The sequence below is a fragment of the Lepus europaeus genome, chromosome 2 (assembly GCF_033115175.1).
Source record: "Lepus europaeus isolate LE1 chromosome 2, mLepTim1.pri, whole genome shotgun sequence".
Classification (NCBI taxonomy): Eukaryota; Metazoa; Chordata; class Mammalia; order Lagomorpha; family Leporidae; genus Lepus; species Lepus europaeus.
Genome location: NC_084828.1, coordinates 101,070,864 through 101,094,506, shown reverse-complemented (window position 1 = coordinate 101,094,506; position 23,643 = coordinate 101,070,864). Strand labels below are relative to the sequence as shown.

The following is a 23,643-nucleotide window of genomic DNA, read 5'->3' as shown; positions in this document are numbered from 1 at the left end:
TGCCATTCGGCTAGCAAACGTTTCTTCAAAGAAAGAAACGTCTTGGCTTGTCTCTATCCTCATATCCTCTGTCTCTCTCTCTCTTATACTCTCTTTCTCTCTTTTTCCTTCGCCACCCCTTCACTCCGGTCTGTAGGGTGTTCCCCAATAAACCCTTTCTCTTAAAAAAAAAAAAAAAGAAATGTTTTTAAACTCAAGTCAATACACAAGAGCATAAGAAAAGGAAAAACTATTTTTAATGGAATGCCATTTTATAGAGATCATTACAATAACTCAGTACTATTAGACACTGAAACTATTACTGTAAATGATCTTGGCACAAAAAATAGAGTTCTTATGTACCTGTAATCTAAATTGACCCACATTAAATTCAAACACAAATGATGTCCCTGGGTTTGTTGTTGTTGCTAATGCTTTGCTTCCAAAATCTTTTAAATCTTTTTTTAAACACATGACTTGTGCATGTTTGAAGATGGTGGCAACGAAGAGGTATCCACATACCACCCTTACCCTTTGGTTCAGAGGCATCTATTCATAGGAAATTTGCTTCAGGCAGTCATCAGCCAATTTTTGTACTACGTCATTAACTCGCTATGAAATTCTGTTTCCTTGGAGATACTTTCAGAACCTTAATACCATACTGGCACCACACCCTGCTCTACGTACATGTATTTTTTTTATTTTTATATTTTATTATTTATACTTTTTAAATTTTTTTTATTTGACAGATAGTGTTAGTGAGAGAGAGAGAGAGATAGAGAGGTCTTCCTTCCGTTGGTTCACCCCCCAAATGGCCACTACGGCCAGAGCTATGCCAATCCGAAGCCAGGAGCCAGGTGCTTCCTCCTGGTCTCCCATGCAGGTGCAGTTGCCCAAGCACTTGGGCCATCCTCCTCTGCCCTCCCGAGCCACAGCAGAGAGCTGGACTGGAAGAGGAGCAGCCAGGACTAGAACCCGGTGCTCATATGGGATGCTGGCGCCTCAGGCGGAGGGTTAGCCAAGTGAGCCACGGCACCAGCCCCAAAAAAAGGCTATGCACATGTATGAATGTTTTCACTTCATTCATACCTGCTTACATTTAAAGGTATCAACTAGATATTGCTAAAAAGAACATCACTTTACACATGGTTTATAGTACTGTTAGCATGCCCAGCCTCCATTCTTAAGTTATCAAAAACCTTCCTGCTGTTTATAGTAAAATAATCTAATGATTACAGCTCAGCAGACAAAATAGGTGCGTGGGTGCCCATTAATAAAATCAAGGAAAAGAGTAAGGCTAGTTTTCATTAGTAAAAACTCTATTTTTCTTATACTTTCATCTAGGGAAATCTATAGGTCTAAATTTTCTATAATTCCAGGATCCTATCCCCAAAACTTCTATCAATGTTCCTGAAAAGTAACCCACAGCCCACCTCCTTTGTGTCTCAGCTTACAGTCTTGTAAGCTGTGCACTTCACAAACTCTAGGAGTAGCAGCCACATTGTAAAACTCATAGATGTATTTATAATCACAATTTACAAATTGATAAGTGGCAATAAAATGTGAGGTTTTTTTTCATAAAATAGGTTTGTTATATTAATTTTCCAAATTAAATAGTGTTTTGAAGAAAAGACATAGCTTTCTAATTTATACTAAAGCAGTATATAGATTATCAGTGATCTTGTCAGAAGCAAACGTAATTCACATTAATCAGTTACATTGATCATTAGATTACAGAGAGAACCAGGAGTCTTTGTTGTCCCTATGAAGAAATAGTTACCATAGAGAGGGGAAAGAGTTAACAACTACTGTCACATCCCCCAGAAAAGTGACTTTTATATGTGTAAAGGCAGAGTTGGAAAGAGAGAGAAACAGAATGAGAGAGAGAGAGAGAGAAAGTTAGTTTCCACCCTCCAATTCATTCCCCAAATTGCTGCAACAGCCAGGGCTGGGCCAAGCTGAAACCAGGAGCCTGGAACTCCATCCTGGTCTCCCATGTGATTTGCATCAGGGTTTCCCATGTGGGTGGATAGTACTTCGGCCACCACCTGCTGCTTTCTCTGACATACTACAGGGAACTGAATTAGAAGTGTAGCAGCTGTACTGGCACACATTGGTGATGCTGGTGTCACAGGTAGTGGCTTAACCCACGTGCCACAACATCATACCCAGAAACTTTTGATATTATGTGGACAAAAGATAGAAAGGTTGACATTCTGATGTAGCAAGAAGCTGGAATCAGGAGTATGTTAAATTGGGGAAAATTAAAACCTACCACACTTAGCTATGGAAAAAACAAGCCATTGGGAATCTCTTTGTTTAATTCTTACATATAAAATAGGGAATGATTACATCAAGTCAATGAACATACTCATCATATGAGTATAATCAATAAGTGAATAATATATCAGGGGCTGGCACTATTGCATAGCAGGTAAAGCTACGGCCTACAGTGCCAACATCCCATAAGGACTCCGGTTCAAGTCCTTGCTGCTCCACTTCCAATTCAACTCTCTGCTATGGCTTGGGAAAGCAGTAGAAGATGGCCCAATTATTTAGGCCTCTACACCCAGGTGGGAGACCTGGAAGAAGCTCCTGACTCCTGGCTTTGGATCGGTGCAGCTCAAGCTGTTGCGGCCAATTGGGGAGTGAACCAGCAGATGGGAGACTTCTCTCTGTGTGTAACCCTTTCAAATAAATAAATCCTTAAAAATAAATAAATAAATAATATGTTGATGAATTATTAAGGAACATCTTCACCACATACTCTAAAACATTGTTTTAATCCACTTATGATTTCTTAGAGTTTCTAGAATGCACTTTGAATGTAGAAAGACTAACCACTATGGTTAGTTCACAGATCTCTCTCTCTCTCACACACACACACCATCTTTCCATAACAGTTTATCTTATTCTCCACAGTGCTCCTATATACCTAAATGTGAGAAAAACTTTGAAGAATCCATGTCCCTGGTGAATGTCGTCATGGAAAACTTCAGGAAGTACCAACATTTCTCTTGTTATTCTGACCCAGAAGGAAACCAGAAAAGCGTCATCCTAACCAAACTCTACAGTTCCAACGTGCTGTTCCACTCACTCTTCTGGCCTACATGTATGATGGCTGGGGGTGTGGCAATCGTCGCGCTGGTGAAACTCACACAGTACCTCTCCCTACTCTGTGAGAGGATCCAACGGATCAATAGATAAAAGCAAACATGGATGAAATAATTTTTGTTAAAGCTCAAATACTGTTTTCTTTCATCTTCACCAAAGAACCTTAAGTTTGTAATGTGCAGTCTGTTATGATTTCCTTAATATATTCTTCTATGTAGAGCAATAATGCAAAAGCTGTTCTATATGCAAACATGATGTCTTTATTCAGGAGAAGAAATAACTGTTTTGTGTTGGTTGGTTGTTCTCATAATCTTGTTTCAGTGCTGGACCTAGTATTTCCTTCTCTTGTTCAGCCAAAACAGGCTCAGTTACTCATTTGCCAAGCTTTGTGGAAGAGTGTAGATGATATTGATGGGATAAGGTTGGAATTCTCAGTTGTAAGATTTCTTGAAGACAATATTTTCATCATCTCTTGTTTACTAAAGCTATAGCCAAAAAATTTTTTTCTTTTCTTATTCTAAATGGAGACCCATAGCAAGTGAGAATCAAAATTTTCCGATTAAAGGGTGTTAAATATTTTCCTTGTATTTTTACCATATCGCTGGAAAGAAGAGGGGAAACCTAGCCAGCTACTTTTCTTTCATTACTTTTTATTCATAACTTTAAACTTTTTTAACTGATTTCAAAAAATAATGTTTTCATTAACCAATTCTATAATATCTTATTGTGATTTAAATAGGAAATTAACAGAGCCCTTTTTCCATTTAAGACCCTGCTACTGTGTGAAGAAATGATATTTAAAAGGAGTTTCATAGCGTAAGAGCTGACTGAATGTTAGTAGGTGCTCCATTTCGATCCAAAAAAGTCTGTTGCTGAGTTTCTTGTGTGAAAAACCCAATTTCATTTCAACTGAGTTGTTAGATTGTAAAGTTAAAATGTTACTTTCTGATAAAAATGGATGGACTTATTTCAATGGGTAAATCTATTGTGGCAAATTAACATGTTGGAATATTGTTCTTTGGGAATTTATTATTGAAATAATGAATGTGTAGTCTCTCCTTCTGACCAAGTGTTCGCTTGTGGGATTTTAAAACTATGTACACAGAATATTTGTCTCCTATACATGTTTTATTTTTCTATTTACAATTCTTTTTGTTTTTTGGTTGTTATATTTTATACACAGAATATACCTTTTTCCTAACACACATTTGAATTGAATAACAGATTTAAAGGAAGCCTTTGTTCACATTGCTATTTATATTGTGTTGGGGGGCGGGGAATGAGGGGTTGGTTTTAAATAAAAACATTCCATCTTTTATTTAATATCAACATCAAAAGGAGAAGACAAACATCTATCTTTCTCATTTATATTTAAGTACCTTTTTGTAATGTAGTATATTACATTATTATCTTTCTCATCTATATTTAAGTACCTTTTGTAATATAGTTTTTTAGGTATTGCAAAATTTTACAAATCACTTTGTGAAGTGAATGGTAAAACTAATATGATGAAGTGGAAGTTATTCTGCAATATTGTAATTTATAGTTTGACTTTTCATAAGCAAATAAATCCCTAGGGTGTGATCAGGTCTCATATGTGTAAGTTAACATTTTTTAAGTCCATTAATCACAAGATTTGAATAATTCTTGCATTCAGGGCTCATAGGCCTATAGCAGTCCAAAAACCTGTAATCTGCTAGCCCTAAAGGTATTTTAAGAGATTATAAGAAGTTCCCTTTTTAACACAAAAACATACACATAACATTGCAAAATGAAAAATATGGGAAAACTCTTTATTCTTCTCCCTTAAAACATAATTCTGAAGATAGTAATACAGCCAACAATCCATAATCTTTAATGCCCCGTGGGCTTCCCTTCAAGTGATCCAATGTGGGCTCATCCTGCAAGGTCCACACTGTCAGGATGGTAGGGCGACGGTGTTCTTTGACAAGAAACACCAGAGACAGTTTTGGTGAACATGTCCATTTATTAGCAGTTAGGCACAAGCTTTTATAGGGCAGGTAAAGGGGAGTAGCTAGCTCAGGTAGCAACACTAATTCTAAAGGATAAAGCTGATACTGATGCCGCCATGCTTCTCCAATCAGCTTGAAGGTCATGTAGCCCACATGGACTTCCAGGTGGTCTTATGGGTCTGGACCACATCTAGCTAACAGTTACAAGGCCCCTCAATAGGAAGCGGGGGTGGGAGAAATGTGTCCGGGGCCCTTGCCACCTGCCAGCAGTCAGGTCATATGTGGGTCTCAGTATGCTGAGTCCTCAACAGGGGTTTTTCCCGGGGGGCATGGTGTGTCATGCCCTCTTGACCTCCTGCATAGGCTAGGAAGCAGGTAGTCTTCCAGCCAGGTACAGGATCACCCACAACCCAAGGGTAAAATAAATGTGAATGAAATTATTAGATAGGTTTTCCTCCCTCTGAATTTTTATTCAAAAATAAAATTGGGGGGAAATTGATATTTTAGTTAAGAATGTAGAAATCTCAAGGACACACACTCACACACACACATAAAAGATTAACTAGTGCCTTCTTGAATTCCGACACAGCAACAGTCACTTAAATAATTTAGTTATGTACACAACTAAATGTTCATTATTATAGGAGAAACACCTGGAATCACAACAATATTTTAAGTACTTTACATGTTAATCTTTATAACAACCCTATTGAAGGGGGCACTATTATCTCATTTTGCAGCTGAAAATGTTGAAGCTCAAAAATATTAAATAAATTCTACAGGATTAAAAACTGATACTATGATAGTGGGGAGCTGAGAAAATGCTCATCTTGTAGCCTTTCTAATATGGTAACCATTTCCAGAGCTGTGGGATCTTTCTACTAACATTGGGTTAGCTGAGTTTTGAATGAGTTTAAAGAAGAAAGAATATTGAATTGGAAGTCAAAAGAGCTTTGTTTAAGATCTGGTAACTAGGTAATTTTTTGCTTCTCAATTAGTCTCTCGACTTCTTTATGAAATTAGGAGGTGCGGCCAGCTGACCACTAAGGTTCTCTTTAACACTAACGGTACATCTTAGGCATGTGAAAGGAGTAACAAACATTACTCTCCAACATTCAGAGTGCAGGTCTGATTCTCAAACAGATTCGGTGCATATTAATCTGCAGATTAAAAAGCAGCCTCCCTGCTGACATTCCCAATAACCTACTTGCCTCTTTAGGTCCAAAACTTTATTTATGTCTGCTAGAAGCAGAGCTCTGAGACTTCACATTATCCAACACAAATGGTTTCCTCAAATAATATGAATGCCTATGCTTCCAAATCATTTTCATTATCCAATTGGCACATGCCATCTAAAACTTTATTGATTTCAGGTTCCCTGAGTTGCAATTGTATTAAGCCAGAAATGATAAATGTACCAATGACTTCTTGCAAATAGCTATAATAAAAAGAAATGATTCCATAGAAAGCTACTGGCAAAACACTGACTGATGGTAATAATGGTGTGTGCAATCATAAAATACTTCTTATGTAGACCACATGACATTTAGCATTCTAGCATGCCACGCTTTTCCCATTGACATCAATGACCAAAACAAAAAAAAAAAAACTAATGCATTGCATTTATAAAACAAATATTATATATTATTTTCAGTATGTCAAGCAAAAAATACGTAACTACATTCCTTTGAGTAAAACATCCTGACATTGTAATCATGCTATTATATTACCAGAGAGGCCTATGCAATAGAAAAATAATATGAATAATTAACTGAAGTTAAAACAGTTTTAAAGGAATTATTTGTTACAACACAGCACAGATTAATTTCTCCTCTCCTTCACCAAAATACTAACATGAACAATGTCCAAACAACTGAGGTAGTTCTCATTGTCCTGACAGGGAAGAGGTTAGACATTATTCCTTATCTTCTCAATATCTGCTTTCTTCCCTCCCCCCAGGTGAAATATTTCAGTAAGAATAATCTCATGGGGCCGGCGCCACGGCTCACTAAGCTAATCCTCTGCCTGTGGCACCGGCACCCCAGGTCTAGTGCCGGTTGGGGCGCCGGATTCTGTCCTGGTTGCTCCTCTTCCAGTCCAGCTCTCTGCTGTGGTCTGCAAGTGCAGTGGAGGATGACCCAGGTCCCTAGGCCCTGCACCCGCATGGGAGACCAGGAGGAAGCATCTGGCTCCTGGCTTTAGATCGGCGCAGCGCGCTGGCCACAAAGCGCCAGCAGTAGCGGCCACTTGGGGGGGGGGGGGGTGAACCAACGGAAAAAGGAAGACCTTTCTTTCTGTATCTCTCTTTCTCACTATCTAACTCTGCCTGTAAAAAAAAAAAAAAGAATAACTTCATGGTTCTACAATAACCACTCCAACATATGTACCACATGGGAAATTTGAAGGAATAAAAGCTACAGGACTCTCCTGAAAAATTTACCAGCATAACATGTATAGCAGACATTGACAGGAAATGTATATGTTGAGTCTGTTTCATCCTTCCATATTTTCAGCAACTGTAAAAGATAATACAAAGTATGCAAAGCATACAACACTAGCTTATCTTATTGAGTCTATAATGTATTGGAGAGGTGTTGAGACAACACTATGTGTTGGGGTGTGTGTGTGCAAAATGCAATTATTAATAAGTGTAGAAATCTAGTATAAATACTAGTAGTATCTACTCCTTGGAGCTAGAATAGCTCTAAAATATCACTTTGTCCAAAACTCACACCAATGCATGAATCCTTTCTACAATATCCTCAGAAGGGACCACCTAGTGATAGGGATGGTTACTAACTGAATCCCGCCAGTGATGAAATATGTCATCACTTAGTGTTAGAAAGGTTACCTGCCAACAAGTTGAAGTATGCCATCCCATGATATCTACTCCTTAATAATGCACAAAATAAAACCAGTTATCTTGTCACTGTCTTATTTTATTAGTGTTATTTTATTGAGAAAAAAGAAGGAGGAGTTGAGGAAACAGCAACTTCCTTTTGCTTAAAATACAAGATCATGAAAACAACCCATTCAGCCAAACTTAAGGCATAAAGGGAAATTTGTGAGGGAAGCATAAATGACATCAATTTTAACAGTTAAGAATAGATCCATTAGAATCTAAATGTTTGTGGATGAATTAAATTGATGAGCTAGCTAAATATTTTTGCTGCCATATGACTTTTAATCCTTCTGAAACGTGGTGATGTGGCCTTCTGAAAGGTAACAATGTTTGAAATTCCACACCGGGCTCTTATTCAAGTTTCTGGCAACCATACTAGGATTACCTAAGAGCATAAATGCATTCCTAACAAAATGTTGCTACAATTGCCATGAGTTTTTCTTGGCTAAGCTACTATTCTCCAGTGTATTGCTAACGAATTGGAAGAAATGTCAGCCTGTGAATTCTAGTTGCAACTTCATGAGTGTTTCATTTAAGTAGGAAGAGAAATAGAGTCATCTAATTAGAGCTTCCAGAAGCATTGTTTAACCAGATCCTATAAAGCAAATTCAATGTTTGAGCCCTTGCAAGTTATAATATGACTTTTTACCAACACCATTTATCAGGGTCATGGAGAAAACTTCAAGATCCTCTACACAATTTCACCAATCGTTAGCAATAAAAGTCCCAAGTTACCATCATCATGTCTCTCCTCTCTGTCTCTCTCTCTCTGTCTCTCCCTACCTCCCCAAATTCCTCCCCCTCCCCATGTAAACCATACCTCTTCTTTCTTCTCTTGGTTGTTTCTTAATCTCCATATACAAAGAAAGATAATCCTGAGCAACTACATAAGACCCTTTATCTATAACCACAGGAGAAAAACACATCATTCCTATTAGTGCTTTAAAAAGCCACTTCTCTTTGTATCATATGTCCACTACTGAGCCCACTAGTATAGCCCAGGGGATAGTAAACCCCCACTGGCCAGACCACAGAGCATTATATGCCCACATTATATATGGCATTATAGGCCCACATCTGTAATGATGAAGGCAGGTCTTGTGATTGGCAGTGCCACCAGCAGAAGGATAATTCCCCTAAGAGAAATTTATACTTATATATATTAAAGAACAGTAGAAGGGGTGCTGGCCAAGTGAAAATAGCTGCTGTCCACTACAGGCAACTTGGACAATCTCACACCCAATTCTTCCAGCACAGATTTTGGTCAAACAGAAAACAGCACCACTTGAATAGGAGGAAAAACAAGTACTACCAAGAAAGTAAAGGATTAAAGGGAACAACTACTCAGAATTCACTTTGCACATTTTTTGTGATGCTCTCAATTATCTCACATAATTTAAAAGGGAAAAATCGTTTCTGATTTTCACTACTTGAGAGCTTCAGTTAGAGCTCACATTTTGATTTTTGCAGGAGACAAGAGTTTCAATTACAGGTAAATGTTTGGGCAACTATTACCAGAACAGGATGAAAGGGTTAATAGGATACAGAAATTAACCGAAAAGATGGAAGGAGGGTGATAATATACATGGAAAGGAGATAGGAAATTATAAAAATTTAAACAAATATTCTTTTAATCAGATGCTGAATAATTTCTCCACATTTTTCTTAAGGGCCTGATCTTTTGGGGCTGAGAAATACCTATTTGGCCTAGCATAAATTCAGTTGTCCTATTCACTGCTTATTTTTGGAGTAAATTAATTTGAGGAATGTGTAAAGAAATGGAAAAATGAGTTCTCCCTCTTCCTTAGGATTTTCCACATCATAACATTGAAGAGAATGATTCCTCCTTAGGCAATCCAGAGATGTTTCTTCTCAGACATAAATCAACAGGCTGCATTACTCACCTCTGTAGCCTCACCTGTCATCTGCACCACCATGGTTACTTTACCACCTATACTTCTGTGGGACATCCTCAACTAAGCTCTGTCCAAACTCATCAGCATCCTCTAGGCAGAGCATCATCAAATTTCAGCCCTTTTAATTTGCTGCATTAAAATTCCAGCAATTTTCACCAGGCAGCTGCAAACCCTGACACTTTACTGCTTCTCATGGTGAGCAAACACAACAGGCCCTCCCTGTGCCATCCTGGAGCATGACAGAAGTATCATTTTGGAGCAATTAACAGTGTCTATCTCTAGCTAAAAGCATTCAACTGCTGTCTAACATCTAGCAATATTGAGAAGAAAGCATGGAATTCATACTGGGGGTTCATAATATATGTAAAATATATCTCCTCCTTTCCAACAGTTGTGACAGATGCAGAATTTGGTGCCAATACTACCCTTAAGTTCACATCCAAAAAGTCATAATCAGTTGGGAGATTTCAGCTTTCTTAGAGAAATAAAACAATCTAAATACTGCTCAGGCAATTGCCAACAGAAATCCCAGGAGCCAGGTCCAGCTTAGCTGGGTGAGGCCACTTGTAGCAGATTGCTTTTGTGCAAACAAAGAGGTTTCCCCTTTTCTAATTCTCAGTTTATTTGAAAATGTCACACTATCTGCCGAATAAATAATCCTTTGAATACTAACAATCCTGGCAAACATCCAAGACTATTTAAAAGAGTCCCTCCGTATGTCTGAGAATCCACATGTCCAAATCATCCAACAGTGGAATTCAGCAACTGTTTACTCTTTTATGAAGGAAATATTTTAATAGTTGAGTGGCCTCAGAAACTGCCAGAATTTACCACTAAACTCAATTCAGAACAACCTCAAGGAGACTCAGAACAGATGAAGTCTTTGGAATACCAGGAAAACTCAGCAATTTACTTTACTTCTTAGATCATTGTAATCCCAGATCCAGAAACAACGGCCCCTGCAGAATTAAAAGCCATCTCTGGGTGGCCCTGTTCCCATTTCCACTTCTGTTTTGTGAAAAGCAGTAAGTCAACTCAGCCCAAACCTTACACTTGCTGACTTCAAGGCAGGCCAAAAGGAGATTTTCACTCAACAAGGACAATCAGGTCAGCCATTACAAATCAAACTTGTACTCCTAGACAACTTAATAGCATTTTGCTGCTGAAGATGACTTGGATCATGGAGTACACTGGTCCTTCAAGGGTCTTTCCCACTGTCATCCCCACAGCTGTTATCCTCAGCGATTCCAAAGTTCATCTCAAATGTTCCAAATTCTTTCATACCTTTGGATTTTTGTTTTTAATTCACGATCTCTTCTTGCTCCGATTCCCATCTCTGATCTTCCTTCTTTCCACCTGCTATCACATACTCATCCTTTAAGGTTAAGCTGGAACCTTGTTAGCACCAGAAGGATTCTGACCTCCTCAGGCCTGGGCAACTTCCCATGTGCTATGCTTCAACACCATCACATTGCACATCTCTATAAAAATACGTATCAAACCACATTATAGTTTTGATTTATTCCTCTGGAACATCTACAAGGTTTTTGAGAGCGTGTATCTATATTATTCACCTTTATTTTAATGTCTGTGCTTCCATTGCCACCCACTAGTCCCATATAATTCCTGGCACACAGGAAAGGCTCAAGAAATGTTACTTAAATGAATGCACAGCTGACTGAATCACTAACTTTTAAAAATAGGGCATTTTAGCAGTCTTATCTCCATTATAAACTAAGATCTTCCCAAAAGACAGGATACCTGACAAGCCACCATTAGAGATCTATGCCTTTCACTGCAGACTTTTCCAGTAATAAAATTGCAGATGGCCCAGGAAAATGTTGACTTTCTCAGTCTATAATTCTTCAGCACACTAGTGTGCCCTAGAGCCGTCTGTTACCCCAGAAACCTAAGAGTGGGGCCACAAGGAACCATAAGAGGTAAGTTCTTGTGGAAAATAGCTGGACTATTAAACTTCTAGAACAATGCCCAGGAAGGGTAAGGAAGTCTAAAGGAGTGATTGATCCCACAGGCCTTGGAATCATTCAGAACTGAACTTGACTCCTGGTGCTGCCACTCGCTAGCCTTGGCACTTGGGGAAATACACCTAACTTGTGGACTCATTTCTTCCTTTGAAAATGGGAACAGTAATAATCATAAGATTCAACAAATATAAAGTGCTTAACAAAATGTATAGCATGTAATAAACTCTGGTGAAACAATAGCAATTATTATGTCAAAGATCTCTATGATAAAAATTACAAAATATTGAAGAAATAGAAGAGGATACCAAAAAATGGAAAAATCTTCCATGCTTATGGATTGGAAGAATCAATATCATCAAAATGTCCATTCTCTCAAAAGCAATTTATAGATTCAATGTGATACCAATCAAAATACCAAAGACATTCTTCTCAGATCTGGAAAAAATGATGCTGAAATTCATATGGAGACACAGGAGATCTCGAATAGCTAAAGCAATCTTGTACAACAAAAACAAAGCCAGTGGCATCACAATACCAGATTTCAGGACATTCTACAGGGCAGTTATAATCAAAACAGCCTGGTACTGGTACAAAAATAGATGGCTAGACCAATGGAACAGAATAGAAACCATGGAAATCAATCCAAAAATCTACAACCAACTTATATTCGACAAAGGAGCTAAAACCAACTCCTGGAACAGGGACAGTCTCTTCAACAAATGGTGCTGGGAAAACTGGATGTCCACATGTAGAATTATGAAGCAAGACCCCTACCTTATACCCTACACAAGAATCCACTCAACATGGATTAAATATCTAATTCTATACATCAACACCATCAAATTAATGGAGAGCATTGAGAAAACCCTGCAAGGCATTGGTACAGGCAAAGAATTCCCAGAAAAGACCCCAGAGGCACAGGTAGTCAAAGCCAAAATGAACAAATGAGACTACCACAAATTGAGAAGCTTCTGTACAGCAAAAGAAACATTCAGGAAAGTAGAGAGGCAACTAACAGAATGGGAGAAATTATTTGAAAACTACACAACTGATAAAGGATTAGTAACCAGAATCTACAAAGAGATCAAGAAACTCCACAGTAACAGAACAAATAACCCAGTTAAGAGATGGGCCAAGGACCTCAATAGACATTTGTCAAAAGAGGAAATCCAAATGGCCAACAGACACATGAAAAAATGTTCAGGATCTCTAGCCATCAGGGAAATGCAAATCAAAACCACAATGAGGTTTCACCTCACCCCAGTTACAGCAGCCCTAATACAGAAATCAACAAACAACAAATGCTGGAAAGGATGTGGGGAAAAGGGCACCCTAACCCACTGTTGGTGGGAATGTAAACTGGTAAAGACACTGTGGAAAACAGTATGGAGATACCTCAAAAATCTGAATATAGACCTACCATATGACCCAGCCATCCCACTCCTGGGAATTTACCCAAGAGAAATAAAATCAGTAAACAAAAGAATTATCTGCACCACCTCCATGTTTATTGCAGCTCAATTCATAGTAGTTAAGACATGGAAGCAACATAAATGCCCATCAATCAAAGACTGAATAAAGAAATTGTGGGATATATACACTATGGAATACTACATGGCAGTAAAAAAAAAGATGAAATTGGTCATTTGCAACAAAATGGAGTAAGCTAGAAAACTTCATACTTAGTGAAATAACCCAGTCCCAAAGAGACAAATACCATATATTCTCCCTGATTTGGGAGAATTAATAGAGTGCCTAAAATGAAAGCTGTAGAAGTGAAATTGTCACTTTTAGAATCAATGACTTTAATAGTCCTTGACCTGACTGTCGAGGGACAGTTTATCATTGTTACTTTTTAGGTTGTATATCCTTTTTGTTTTGTTTTGTTTTGTTTTTTTCTGCTTTCTTTCTTTCTTTTTCTTTTCTCTTCTTCATACTATATGCTGAACTCTTTATGTAACATAGAGTTAATCATATGCATTTTAAGGCAATGGGAAAAAAAATCCCAATTAAAAATAAGAGGGGGAATCAGAGATGGAGGAGGTAGTCTACAACTGTAAAGCGGTGTTGTCCTGCATACAGTCATATGGACTTACCTCTAAGGGTACAGCCTAAGAAATTGTCATGGGGCTCCAAACCCATAAGAATCAGAGGTATAAATGCCATCTTAACTGTTAAAATGATCATATTAAATGTTAAAGTCACATATAGATTGGTTTAAGTATGAAAGTGATCATATAAATAACATGAAGTACCTGGTAAAAATAATTGAATTAAAAAGAAAAGAAAGTCCAATATGGGAAGCAGTCTACACAGAAGACTCCTAGAATGACATTCGCTGTAAATAACACTCTGACTTCAGAATCAACCTTTAAGATTTCTTGGTCTGGCTGAAAGGTCTGTAAGAGCATTTCAGGCATGGAAAGTCGAGACTCTGTGGCAAAAAATATCTTACACAGAGGATCTCTGTGAGACCTCAGTGGAAAGAAAGGTCATCAAAGAAGGATACACTCTTCTTTGAAGGGAGAACATCCACTTTGCTTATGGCCATGTCCAAATACTGATGGTGTCTATTGTCACAAAGGCTTCCATAGCCCTGGCAGCCCATGGCAAGAGCATCAGGTGATCACTGATGTCATAAATAAGAGTGTTACTTGTTAAAGCAACAGAAGTCACTGTGCACTTACTCCCCACGTAGGACCTCCGTCCTTAATGAGTTGCACTATGAGAATCGACTGCAAATTTTGTTCCCAAACTGTGCTCTATATGGTGTGTGTGTGCGTGGGTGCAAACTGTTGAAATCTATGCTAAACATGGAGTTGGTCTTCTGTATATAAAATCAAACTAAAAATGAACCGTAATGAAGAAGAAGATGGGAGAGGGAGAGGGAGATGGGAGTGGGGGGGTGAGGGTGGGTATGGGGGAAGAACCACTGTATTCCTAAAGTTGTATCTATGAAAAAATGCATTCATTAAATAAAAACTTAAAAAAAATCTCATACTCAGAAGCAAGGTCAATAAAAATAACAAACTTGATTAGAAATGAGTGGGAAAATCCATAGCTTCTACTTTGAGGTTGCAATTCCTGTTGGGGTAAGTGGTGAACGTACTTAAAATTTAATGGAGAGATTCTGAAAATAAGAGAGCTATAGAAGAGTGAGATAAGTTCTCCTGTATGCTTCCCCGACTGAGCAATTGCAGGCATTTGCAGGGAAGACCCAAGAGGTCCAGTGGCAAATAAAAGTTGAAGTAGACATGAAAACATCCTGAATTTATAATGTGCTAGGAACTGGGCCTTTGCTTCCACAAGCCCTTCCTCCCACATTAGGTTTGCCTTATTATGTGGAATAATACTTGAAACTGTGTTTTATTAAAATATTTTTATATTTAAAAAATGATATAATTACCAGCAAAAGGCAGAGATTGAGAGTCTGAGGTAGAGGTAGGAAGAGGCACAAAAATGTACACTAAGGATTCTTCAGACAAGCTTCACCTCTTCTGGTTTTTCCTAGGGAGGCCCCAGTCTCAGCACTGCCAAGCGAAATCACAATTAGGATCAGATCTATGGAGATAGGAAAGCATCTGTCTACAGAAGAATATGGATAACTCACTCCCCAGTTCTTTAGTTAAGAAATCTTTGGCAAGGGTACTTATCCACTCCTCAGTGGTATGAGGAGGGATTTGGTCCCTGATTGAAGTTCATGTGGCATGTCTGAAATTCCAGAAATTTTTGCAACATAGGAGCATGGGGGGCTGGAGTTGTGGAGCAGGAAGTTAAGCTCAGCCTACAGTGTCAGCATTTCATATGAGTGCCAATTCATGTCCAGCCACTCCACCTCCAACGCAGCTTCCTGCTAATGCATGTGAGAAAGCAGCAAAAGATGGCCCAAGTGCTTTGGGCCCCGCCACCAATCTGGGATACTCATATAGAGTTCCAGGCTCCTAGCTTTAGACAGGACCAGCCCTGGCTGTTGTGGCCAGTTGGGGAGTGAACTAGCACTCTGTCTCTCCCTCTCTCCTTTCAAATAAATAAATGAATCTTTTAAAAAAATTAGGAGAATAAGCTGAAGAAGCAAGCATTCTCATTTGGGGGCTGCAGGGAGATACAAGTGGTACAGGGAGATACACACAGGGAACTGGAGTATCAATATGTGCACTTGAATCAGGGTCAGTAGCCAAAGTCACATTTAAGAGAGCCACACACCAGACTGAAATTCTGTTTTTCCCTAGAAAAAAGAATCAAGGTGCTGGGATCTAGTTAATCACACACTTTGTCTTAAATATGTTCACATTTTAATACGTGAATGACTCAGCATTTATTTTTACATCAGATTAAGAACACAAACTTGAGCTATCCATTCAAAAAGTGAAACTGTTATTTATCCCTTACTTCCTGTATCCAATTTCCAGACAGCTAGAGAGATAAAGAAAAAAACTACCTAATATATGGCTCAATATCATCATACTGGAAATATTTTTATCTACCAAGAACAAAATGATGGCTATAGATGAGCAGCATTTTTTCTATAAGATAAAACATTTCCTGCTCTCATAAAAATAAATTAAATACTCAGAAAGCCTGGTGTGGTAGAAAAAGGGTTATGGTGTGCTTCAGAAGTCTCTGTGCATGCATACACAAACACACTTTCTGTAAGAAATATCATATTCGGAGCCAGTGCTGTGGCACAGCAGGTGAACGCCCTGGCCTGAAGCGCTGGCACCCCATATGGACGCCGATTCAAAACCCGGCTGCTCCACTTCTGATCCAGCTCTCTGCTATGGCCTGGGAAAGAGGATGACCCAAGTCCTTGGGCTCCTGCACTCACATTGGAGACCCAGAAGAAGCCCCTGGCTCCTGGCTTTGGATCGGCGCAGCTCCGGCCATTGCGGCCAATTGGGGAGTGAATCATCGGATGGAAGACCTCTCTCTCTCTCTCTCTCTCTCTCTCTCTCTCTCTCTCTCTCTGCCTCTCCTCTCTCTGTGTAACTCTGACTTTCAAATAAACAAATAAATCTTTAAACAGATATATCATATTCAAGTTTTCACCAGGCAGGGCACATCTGCTTCCTCAGTGAGTCATTATGTAGTTGCTCTGTTCTGGACAAAAACTGTTCCTTGTCACAAATGAGTCATAATTGAGTTCTATCACAATGAAAACGTAGAATAAGCAAACTCTGGTGATCACAGAAAAAGATCAGGATAGCAATCTTTTTCTGCTTAAAACAAAAATTACTCATATACCCACACATCAATGTAATTGACTGGAAATTAATTAAAACAGCAGAAAGCTAAAAGCCATAATACAGAGGGTATAAGACCATAATCTGAGGTTACTTCTCCCCCCACCACTTACCATGGGCTTGAAGAGATGGGAAAGAGACTGTGGCCACCACCTCCCACCCCCTACAAGATCTCTGTGTACTGGAGCTGCTCCTTCGATCTGTTCAGTCAAGTTCTGACTGTGGCTGACCCAGGGATGGGACAAGGCCTTGACTTTCTTACATGTATGTGACATTACTACGTGCATGTGCCATTTCTCCCAAGTAAATCAAATCTCCCACAAATCATGCAATAAGAGATGCTACAATTTGTCACATACAAGACCTCCTCTGTAGCATTTTCCAAATGTCAGTGTTATCTCCAGGGAAAATAAGAGAGAGAAGTCATTTTTTTTTATCTTGGCCCAAAAATGGCTGTGTTCTCCGTGTACTGAGGTGACTCTCTGACAGAATCCTTTCCTGGCATGACTTATAGGACTGCTTGGGAAATGCTTTCCCCAGATCATAAAAGATGGGAGAGAAAAACCTCAGGAAGATTTGCTGTAGGCGCCCACTGAATAAACCTGAATTATTACAGTCTAAAATTTAATTCTATAGAGTTAGGTTGGATGCTATCACATGGCCAAAAATAATGGAAAGGGAGACAACCGTGGTGACAGGCGATGCAGAAATGAAAGGACCAAGACAAATGACCAGGCCCTAGCTTAAAATTCACCTGTCATGAAAGCATTGCTTTAAAGTGTGGAACTCTGTCATCTATTCCCAAGCCCAATCCTTATGTTAGATGCATGTCTGATTACCAGTAAACAAGAACATGTTACAGAAAAGAACATCTGCATCATGATTTTTTTTTGCATCATGATTTTACATAAGTCATTTCTACAATATGACAGAAATATGAAGACACTTCAAACAATTCATGAGAAAATGCGATTAAAAGATAGATTTATTTTGGTGCAAAAAAAAAAACCCTAAAATTCATACACATGAAGGGTCATCAGAAAGATCAGAGAAAATGTACATTGTAATAAAACAACACATAGATTGCAAGTTTTTTTCTGCCAAAATACACTGACCTTTTAGTTCCATGTTTTTCTAAGAACATTTTGAAGTACTTTGGTATATAATATGAGGGAAATATGATTATTTCTCTTTGAAAATATTTTCTGAAGAGATCCAAAATCAATATGGGCATGCTAACATATTTTTGGAGGGCCAGTGTGGTGTTATGGAAAGAACACTGGACATGGAGTCAGTATACACAATTCTTGTCTCAGCTCTTCTCCCTTCCTCCCCAAAGAGTCAAATCCCCCAATGCCTCTCTGTGTCTCAGTTTCCTCAACAATATGATGGTGAAAATAATATCATCCTTCCTACCAAAGATTGTTATTATGAAGATTAAATGTTTGTGAAAATACTTCATATACTGTCAATAGATTTTTCCCTCCAAAGAACTCAATCCATGCCCAAGGCTTTAAAAATCTTCACATGTTCACTGATGTTTCCAGATTTGTAGTTGCAATTGTGGCCTCTTTCTTAAATATCAAAGCTCTATCTTTATCTACCTGTGGACAGCTCCACCTGGGAAACCTTCAGGTACTAACATCTCTGCCTGTTCAATCAACATCATACTCTTTCTAAATACATATATACGTGCCCCAAACCTCCCCACCATATTCCTGCCTCAATCAAAGTTACTACTTTCACGTAAATGCTCAAATTAATCCTACACTTCTTGGTGGCCCTATGTATACATGCAACTACAACCAGTCACCATGTTGCATTGATCCTATGCTCCAAGCATCTCTCAGGTTAATCCTTTCTTTTCTACCCACTCTGTTATTCTTCCAGCTTTAACCTCAGAACCAGTCTTCCTACCTAAAATCTCTCCATTGCCCCTTATCTCAATTAATCCTTTAAATCTTCACCAGAGGGGCCGGCACTGTGGCACAGTGGGTTAACACCCTGGCCTGAAGTGCCAGCATCTCATATGGGTGCCAGTTTGAAACCCAGCTGCTCCAATTCTGATCCAGCTCTCTGCTTGGCCTGGGAAAGCAGTAGAAGATGGCCCAACTCCTTGGGCTCCTGCACTCACATGGGAGACCTGGAAGAAGCCCCTGGCTCCTGGCTTTGGATGGGCACAGCTCCGGCCATTACCTCTCTCTCTCTCTCTCACTCTCTCTCTCTCCTCCCTCTCTCTCTCTGCCTCTCCTCTCTCTGTGTAACTCTGACTTTCAAATAAATAAATAAATCTTTTTTAAAAATCTTCACCAGAAAGACATTTCATAAATGGATATCTGATTATACCGTATCTTGAACCTTGTAATGACTTCCCATTGACCTTGTGCTGAAATGCAAATGCTTTAGCTCAACCTACAAAACTTCATGCATTCATTCTGGGTTGTCTGTCTCTCACAATGGACACCTACATATCCCAGAGCACTCTGTTCTAGCCATGTGAACTACTTCTTCAAATCCACCAGACTTTCTCAAGCCTCAGTGCCATTGCTCATATTCCCTGCTTAGCCTTCTCCCTAACGCCAGTAGAAGGACTAATAAAATCATGGACTCATATCCAAATGTCAGAGTTCAAATACTCTCTCTCTCTCCTGGTCATGTTAGTTGCCTTGGTTTGGGTTCACTCAAAACTTCAGTCTATCCAGTATCAGACTAAGATAATGAGTCAGGTATCAAAAGTTTATTTGGGAGGTTCAGAAAATATTAGTAAGGGAGTGGAAAAGTGAGACAGGAAAGAAATGTCTCACCAGTAAAGAGATCATTATCAAGCCAGCTATCTCTGTAGATGGCTGGCTTATCCCACAGGGAAACTGAGCAAAACTGTAGAGCTCTTGCTTCTGAATAATCCACCCAGAACAATCCATCTAAGAGGCAAGGCTCTTGGGACATTAATTCACCAGCTCCTGATGACCATAATGGAGGATATGATTGGGCACAGGTGGCAGTGGAATGTAGGTCTGTACTACATTCGTGAGCATCTGTCTGTCTCAATCACCTCATGGATAAAGTGGGAATAACACTATCTCTTAGAGTTATGTGAGGATTATACAGAAAATACTTGTAAATTGCTCTTAGCAATCACCATTTCAATGCTAGATGTTGTGGTCATTACTATCAATCTCTTATCTCTGAATTCCTCCATCACACTAAACATCTGCTGGCAGCACAATATTCTCCTAGCTTCACAGCTTCCTCTCACGGCATTCTTCACATCACTTTTGATTGACTGTATTCTTTCATGTCTTTCTTTCCTATAGGCAGTGGTCTTAAGTGGAAGTTTTGTCAAATCTATGCCTAGCACAAAGTAGGCCCTCAGTAAGTGTTTATATAGTTCAACTGAACTAAGATATCTTTCAATAAGGTCTTTTTCTTTTTTGCCAAATAAATAAAGCAAGCAGGAAAATGTTATGGTTAATAAAACAAATAAGGGAAAGGGAAAGGACATGTCCATTCAACATTCATTAGTAGTAAGGGATCAGTTAATATTTGTTGAATTCATAAGTGAATATGAAATAAACACTGTGTATCAGTCATTATCCTAGGCACTTAGAATGCAACAAGATCTCCATCCACAAGAAAATTAAAGATAGGATACACAAGCTAATGAATGAAAGAGGTGGCACAGTGGTTAATCCACCACTAGGAACACCTGCATTCCATATCAGTGAGCCTGGGATCAAGTCCTACCTCCACCTCATGTCCAATTTCTTGCGAATGTGCACCCTAGAATGAAGTAGACGATGGCTCAATTACTTGGGTCCCTTGTACATTTATAGAAGACTCAGTTGGAGTTACTGGCTCCAGATCTCAGCCTGGCCCAGCTCCTGCTACTGCAGGCATTTGGAAAGTGGATAAGCAAATGGAAAATCCATATCTCTCTCTCTCTCTCTCTCTCTCTCTCTCTCTCTTTCTCCTTTCTCACTCTCTCTCCTTCTCTCTTACTTTCTCTCTCCCTTCTCTCTCTCTCCTTTTTCTCTCTTTGCCTTTCAAATAAATTAAAAGAGATAACATTTTAAATGAGCAAAAGCAATAGATACCATTGAATTAAAGTGATTGGGAGGAGTCAAGGACGGCTAAGAATAGTTTCTGGTTTTGGTCAATGATCTCTAACCACCATACAAATGACTTACAATTATGGCCCAAATGGGACTAGAATCTGAAGCATTGACAACTTCTCTGGTGATTCAATGGCACAGATTTTCTGTTCAAGTCCCGAGTATTGGTAGTATCATGAAGTCAACTTAAAATATTAGAAAACATTGCACAGTTTAGGTCTAGAAATAAGCTTGCCCTTTATTGTCCACTTCCACTAAATCACATGGCTATAAAACTGGTGTGGTCACATCATACAAAAGAAAAAATACAATTTCTTGAAAGATGTATCTTCTTATGACTCCCCATGCACTAATACAGGAAATTTGCCAAGGGCTTAATAAATGAAAGAAGCAAGGAAGAAGTCAGAGTGTAGAGTGAATTTCAAGTAGGTAGCATTACTGTAAATATGAGTCAGTTCTTTCCCCCCTGAAACCCCTGACTTTTCCTAATAAATTCATGAATGAAATGGCCATGATGGCAGAAATGGAGGTTATACATAGACTCAGTAACATAGACTTCCACTTACCAAGGCTTATCTAGTTACATCACCATTGGGTGCCCAATCTCCCATCAACAAAGACCAACACAGAATCTTCAATGTGGCACCTTTTCTCCAAGAAGATTAGCCAACTACCCATGGTAGGTTGATTACCTTGGACCTTTCCATCACAGAAGGGGCAGCACTTTCTTCTTACTAGGGTAGACACATTTTCTAGATATGGCTTTATTTCTGTCAAAACTAAGACATGTAGAATGTCTTAATCACCATCACAGTATTCTACACAGCATTGCTTTCAGTCGAGGAACTCACCTCTCAGAAAACAAAGTGCAGGAATGCCCCATGGTCTTAAAATTCACTGATATTATCATGTTACCACCATCCTTAAACAGTTGACTTTATAGGCTCAATTAAGTATTGATCCTGACTATAACTTGCAAAGCTGTGGTAATGTTCTCCAGGTTGCTATCTACATATGCTCTGAATTAGCATCCAATAAATGATGTTGTTTTTCTTATAATCTGTACTCACATGTTCTTGAACCAATGGATGGAATTGAGAATGCCCTGATCACAAAAGAGTAAAATTTGTGCTTGTAATCCACAAGAGTCCCCATACCCAGCAGAGACTTTTTTGACTTAAGCCTTAGTTTCAAATTCAAGAAAGCTTCCACCAGGAGACTCAACAATGATTCACTGAACTAGAAGTTAAGGCTACCACCCAGCTACTTGCTTCTCATCGCTCTGAATCCCAACAGGAAAAGAGGGGAAGGGAGATATTGATTCTAATTACAATATGGAATTGTGTTGGTACTGCACAATAACAGTATGCAACAGCCTGTCTGAGATGCAAGAAATTTTTCAAAGTGTCTCCTTGTACTGTTGCACTGTCATGCTGAAAAACTACAACATACCAATTCAGGTAGGAATACTAATATCCCAGACCTTTCGGGAATGAATATTTAGATCCCTCTACCAGACAGAGTCATGATAAGCTAAGTTGTATGCTAGCAGCAAAAAGGATATGAAATGGGTAGTAGGATAAGGTAGCTATAAACACCAGTTATGATCACATGAGAATACCGTCCTTATTTTTAGTTATGAAGATTTCTTCCTTATTTTTAGTTTAAGGACTTCTTATTTTGTTATAATTATCTTTGCATATATTTTAAGCATATGTATATGTTTTCTTCCCTCTCTTATCCCCTTATCAGCTAATATAAGATGTTTTCATAATTAAATTTACATCACATTACTTATGTTACAGAGTATCAAGTATAAGAGTGAATATTACCAGGAAATTTGCATCCTCTTCTGGGAGAGGGTTGGGATATTTTCAATGTATGTGTGGTAGTTGTAGCATGTTAGGTAGGAGTATGACTGTTACTGTCTTTATTTGGATATAAGTATGGTTCAAGGAGATGTGAATGGGTTTCTGGTTGAAAAGGAGTGACCATGAGGATCATTTTTGTGTTAACTTGGCTAGGATACATACTCTAGTTACATGCTCTCATACATACTCTCAAATTCTAACCTGTTAAGTGAAATGGACACTATAAGCAACAATGAACTGATCAGCTCCTGTCCTGACTTTAGATGTACAATGTAATACTTTATCCTTTTTAGTATTTGTTGTTGTTGTTGTTGTTCTAGTACTATTGGTTGAACTCAGTAATTAACACACAATTATTCTTAGGTGTTTAAATTTTAACTGAAAAGTGATCCCTGTTAAATCTAAGAGTGGAAAAAGAGAGGGAGGAGATGAACAATTTGGAACATGCTCAATCGGACTGGCCGCAAATGGTGGAGTTAGAAATGTGCCAGGGGATTCCAACACAATCCCATCAAGATGGCATGTACCAATGCCATCGCACTAGTCCAAGT

At 38.8% G+C, this 23,643-nt stretch overlaps 1 protein-coding gene across 1 annotated transcript in view; it reads left to right on the top strand.

The window, feature by feature from the left end:
* KCNMB2 (potassium calcium-activated channel subfamily M regulatory beta subunit 2) overlaps positions 1–3,202 on the top strand; it is a 39,179-nt gene extending 35,977 nt beyond the window's left edge. The window contains exon 4 of the mRNA XM_062177818.1: positions 2,902–3,202. Coding sequence (XP_062033802.1) covers positions 2,902–3,186 — 285 coding nt within the window. The 3' untranslated portion in view covers positions 3,187–3,202. The remainder of the gene's footprint in view (positions 1–2,901) is intronic.
* Positions 3,203–23,643: the final 20,441 nt, after the last annotated feature.